The sequence below is a fragment of the Pyrus communis genome, chromosome 7, assembly GCF_041283825.1.
Source record: "Pyrus communis isolate YQ-2024b chromosome 7, ASM4128382v1, whole genome shotgun sequence".
Lineage (NCBI taxonomy): Eukaryota > Viridiplantae > Streptophyta > Magnoliopsida > Rosales > Rosaceae > Pyrus > Pyrus communis.
This window is the reverse complement of record NC_142571.1, coordinates 22346593-22351002: the sequence shown is the minus strand read 5'-3', so window position 1 is coordinate 22351002 and position 4410 is coordinate 22346593. Positions and strand designations below refer to the sequence as shown.

The 4410-nt window shown below is 38.5% G+C and overlaps 1 protein-coding gene across 1 annotated transcript; it reads left to right on the top strand.

Annotated features, from left to right (window-relative positions):
• The first annotated feature begins 302 nt into the window (after positions 1 to 302).
• On the top strand, positions 303 to 3867 carry LOC137734737 (serine/threonine-protein kinase PCRK1). Its single transcript, XM_068474010.2, has 5 exons — positions 303 to 872; positions 1612 to 2025; positions 2481 to 2741; positions 2876 to 2998; positions 3176 to 3867. Exons 2-5 carry the CDS (start codon positions 1636 to 1638, stop codon positions 3698 to 3700), a joined length of 1299 nt encoding a protein of 432 aa, XP_068330111.2. The 5' UTR covers positions 303 to 872; positions 1612 to 1635; the 3' UTR covers positions 3701 to 3867.
• Positions 3868 to 4410: the final 543 nt, after the last annotated feature.

Below are 4410 nucleotides of genomic sequence, written 5' to 3'. Positions count from 1 at the left end.
AAATTTGACACCTTCTATTGTACCAAAATCCTCACCGATTTTGTGCATCAACAGAATCATTATGAGTCTCACTTTTAAGAAATATCTCTGGTCATATCTGTTCTAATTTATATATAAACTATCGGTAACTTTGGATTATTTATGGTCTAAGCTACCCCACAAAATCAGCAAATGTTGGGGGTGTGGTTTCCAACTTGCAACAACCTCTCTGTAAAATACAGCACAAATGCGTGTGTGTGTGTGTATATATTATAAATATATAAAGTCATATAATATATATATATATATATATATGTATATGCAGATAAAACACTGTGCAGAACTTGACTGGTTCTTCTTTTATTTGCTTTGGCAGCATATCATGACTCGTTCTTTGGCAGAAAACCACCTTAAAGTATAAACCTTTATCTTTAAAACAAAGATATCCATCCATCACTCACTCGGTCTTCGCTTCGCTTTCACACGCACAAAATATTAAAAGTTCTTCACCTTCCCCCTCCTCCGAATACAAAAACAAAACAACATCCAATTTTTATAAATTATTATTTGGGATCTCTTGCTCTCTCTCCCCTTCACCAATATTTCTGTCTCTGCCTCTCTCTCTCTCTCTCTCTCTCTCTCTCTCTCTCTCTCTTAATTTTTATTTATTTTTGTTGGTGTGCGTCCGGGGGTTCTGATTTGTTGAGCTGTTGAGCTGAGCTTTACCCCAGCTGCCTTGTATTGACTTGCCTTAGATCATGGGGAGCTCGTTGTTTCCTTGGATGCTCCTAAATTTTTCTTCAGGATATCTGGTCTCCCTTTAGCAACACCAGAAAGCTACAAGGATCTGTTTGCATAGGTTGCCAGACTTTTCCTGCAGTGATATATGAGAGGTAAGTTTTTTTCTTTTTTTTCCAAGTGAATTGAATTTTCTAGCTTTTTTTTTATTTTTTTTTTATTTTTTTTATTTTCTTGTGCAAGCCAATGAATTTAACTGTTGGCCATAATTCAAGTGGCTGGAATTGGGATTCTGGGGTTTCAAGATTTTGGTGGTTTCTTCAAGAATTTGAATCCTTGGATTTTTATGTTAATTGGTTTGACTTTTGTATTCTTGTGTCTTAATGTTTTGCCTGAGTGAATTGGTTTCTGCAAATTTGACCAGAGTTGGAACATGAATGCTTAAAAGTCAAAGGTTCGAGGGCAAGTGGTGGATTGTCTTAGAGCCTTCCTCTTCATCCCACCATAGCCTGTGTTCGAACCCTCCTCCGCCTCTAGTTTAGAGTAGAAATATCGCTTGTAATAAAAATAAAAGGATCAAGGTTTGAGGAAGTTTCTGGTACATCAGATGAAAATTTAGGTTGTGTTTGTATCAATTTAAATAGATTTTTGGTCTCCTTGAGACTTGAGAGATGGAATTTTTCGGAATATATCGAAAAAGAGAAAAGTTCTGTGAGCAATCTCAAAAGTTCTTTGAGACTTGATAGATTTTTGGTTTAAGATATGACTGGTTGCTAATTGAATGTGTGAAGAGGGATTTTCGGAATAAATCACTTGAGTTTTGATTAAAATGCAAGATTTTTGTTTTATATCCGAAATTCTTGACCTGATGAAAATTTTGTTTAACTATTGCAGTGAGGTCATCGCTTTCTGCCGGCAATGAAGTGTTTTTATAAATTCTCCAACAGAGATAAGGATGATGAACCAAAGACTACTAAGTCTATCTCTACTCGTTCAGCTTCCTCATTCTTTTCACGAGATCGTGACCCAAGAAAATCAAGTTCTGAGTTCAATTCCCAGAATACCACTGCAGAACTTAGCACACCATCGTCCACTAAGTCATTTGCAGCATTGTCTCAGAGACAGAGTAATAATCTCAGAGAATTCACATGCTCGGAGTTAAAAGCAGCAACAAAGAACTTTAGTCTCTCCCTCATGCTTGGAGAGGGTGGGTTCGGTGGTGTGTATAGGGGTAATATCCGGAGTGCAGAAGATCAACATAAAAGAATAGATGTCGCTGTTAAACAACTGAGTAAACGGGGTTTTCAGGCAAGTCTTCTTCCTCTATGCTGGTGTATATGCATAAGATATACACTAATCTGATGATAATAGTATGGTAATAATTGCTGGAGTTATTGGAACCAAATTAATAGCAGCATTGCGGTGAAACTTAGGTGGATTATGTATGTTAAGAATGCGATGCATTATTAAACTTTTGACAACTACTGCACAATTTCAGACAAGAATGAGTATGTTCTCATAAAAACCTAGCGTACGATACTCAAATAACAAACTATGAAATGATAATAACTTGTAAATTATCTTGCTCAAATGATAATAACTTGCAAAGTTAGGTTGCTCAAAGCTCGGAAAAATGTTATTTATTGTGTTCAGAAGTCTACAAACAAAACAGTGTGATCGTATACAAAAAGTGGGTGCCTATGCAACCCATTTCTTCAAGTTGTTTGATAATTTCAATTTTGTTACCCTCCTTCATATAACAGGGCCATAAAGAGTGGGTGACTGAAGTCAATGTTTTAGGGGTTGTTGTACATCCAAATCTTGTCAAGCTGTTAGGCTACTGTGCTGAGGATGACGAAAGAGGGATTCAACGGCTCCTGGTTTACGAATATATGCCCAACAGAAGTGTGCAAGACCACTTATCAAGCCGATTTCAGATAGCTCTTCCATGGGGCACAAGAATGAAAATAGCCCAGGATGCTGCCCGTGGCTTAGCATACCTCCATGAGGGGATGGAATTTCAGGTAATTTCTAGTTCCCCCAGCCCTTATGTGCTACAGATCTCAATAGGATGCTCATGGTTATTCTCCCGAATGAGTGTCCATTCTGCTTTAACTTATTCTTTACTGTCATTTCTAAATTGTTATCTCTGTAGCAGATTATCTTTAGGGATTTCAAGTCTTCAAACATACTTTTGGATGAACAATGGAATGCCAAGTTATCGGACTTTGGATTGGCCAGACTTGGGCCTTCAGACGGATTGAGTCACGTCTCTACCGCGGTATGCATAATTAATTCATATACTTTAGACTCTATTCTCAAATTGGTACTAATTAGACACGTCAACAGGCAAAACAGATGTCTGACTTAAGCATGCAGAGTTGATTGAGCAATCAAAAACCATGTAACAGTTTCCAATAAGTTCTATGTATTCACTTTCCGATTGATCATTCTACAGGTTGTTGGAACAGTTGGATATGCAGCTCCTGAATACATTCAAACTGGGCATCTCACAACAAAAAGTGATGTGTGGAGTTATGGAGTTTTCCTTTTAGAACTCATCACAGGCAGACGACCTCTGGATAGAAACCAACCCAAGAACGAGCAAAAACTCTTGGAATGGGTGAGGCCACACCTCTCTTCAGACCTAAAAAAGTTCCAGGTGATTTTGGATGCAAGGCTCGAAGGAAAGTATTCCCTCAAGGCAGCCCAAAAACTAGCAGCTGTAGCCAGCCGGTGCTTGGTGCGACACCCTAGATCACGCCCCAAAATGAGTGAAGTCTTGGAGATGTTGAACCGAATCATGGAGACAACGGACATGGGAAGCCCAGAACTCCCTCTGCAGGGTGTGGACTCCAAAGAAGACTATTTTGCGGAATCCAAAAGAGAGTATTTGATGAGGAGGTTTGTGGATCCATTCATCGGAGAGAACGGTTGCTTAAATTGGCCAATATGGAGACCAAAGATTGTAAATCCATGTTGAAAGAAGTTGAGGAGCATACTGGGAATTGGCAGAATTGCTAATTTTGATCAGGTGATGACCTCATTAGGTGACAATGTTTGCTTCTTTTTTGTTTTGCTCATGTGATGGAAAATCTGCTCTATGGTATACTTATTGGGAAATGGAAGTGTAAAGTTGTATTGATCTCATATATATATATATACACACACACACACACACACACACACATATACATATAGATGGGTACTTGAACTATTCTGATTGGCCTCCCAGAGGCTCTTGGCGCCATCGGAAGCATAACGCTTCAGTGAAACTATCATCTTAATCAATTTCGAATACATACTAACCGAGAACACATGTACGGACATGTGTTCTCAGTTAACAATTTGGTACCGCTATGGCTTACGTTATGAAAGTGTGACAATCAAGCCCTTCTGTTGTTGCACTGTTTGGAAAATTTGTGAAGTGATCTTGTAATGGCAATCTGCTCTATTGTCGTTGCTGAAATCACACTCCCCGCAGAGAAAATGTCCAGATCGACAACAGTTTATATGGTGAAGTTCCAACAAATACAGCATGCTTATAGAATGGTACAATCTGTTGTGTGTGTACATAAGAGCATCTCTAATAGAGATCCTAAAAGAGTCTCTACCATCGTATAAACGTAATATTTAGGAACAAAAGATTTCCAATTGGCTGGCGAAAAAGTCCCTACAAAGGTATAGGGACTC

What these genes read in the sequence shown, in the direction of transcription:
- LOC137734737 (XM_068474010.2), top strand. Translation starts at nt 1,636, where the DNA reads ATGAAGTGTTTTTATAAATTCTCCAACAGAGATAAGGATGATGAACCA. An exon ending in ATGAGGGGATGGAATTTCAG is followed by an intron (nt 2,742 to 2,875) that starts GTAATTTCTAGT and finishes TCTCTGTAGCAG; the next exon opens with ATTATCTTTAGGGATTTCAA. An exon ending in TGAGTCACGTCTCTACCGCG is followed by an intron (nt 2,999 to 3,175) that starts GTATGCATAATT and finishes ATCATTCTACAG; the next exon opens with GTTGTTGGAACAGTTGGATA.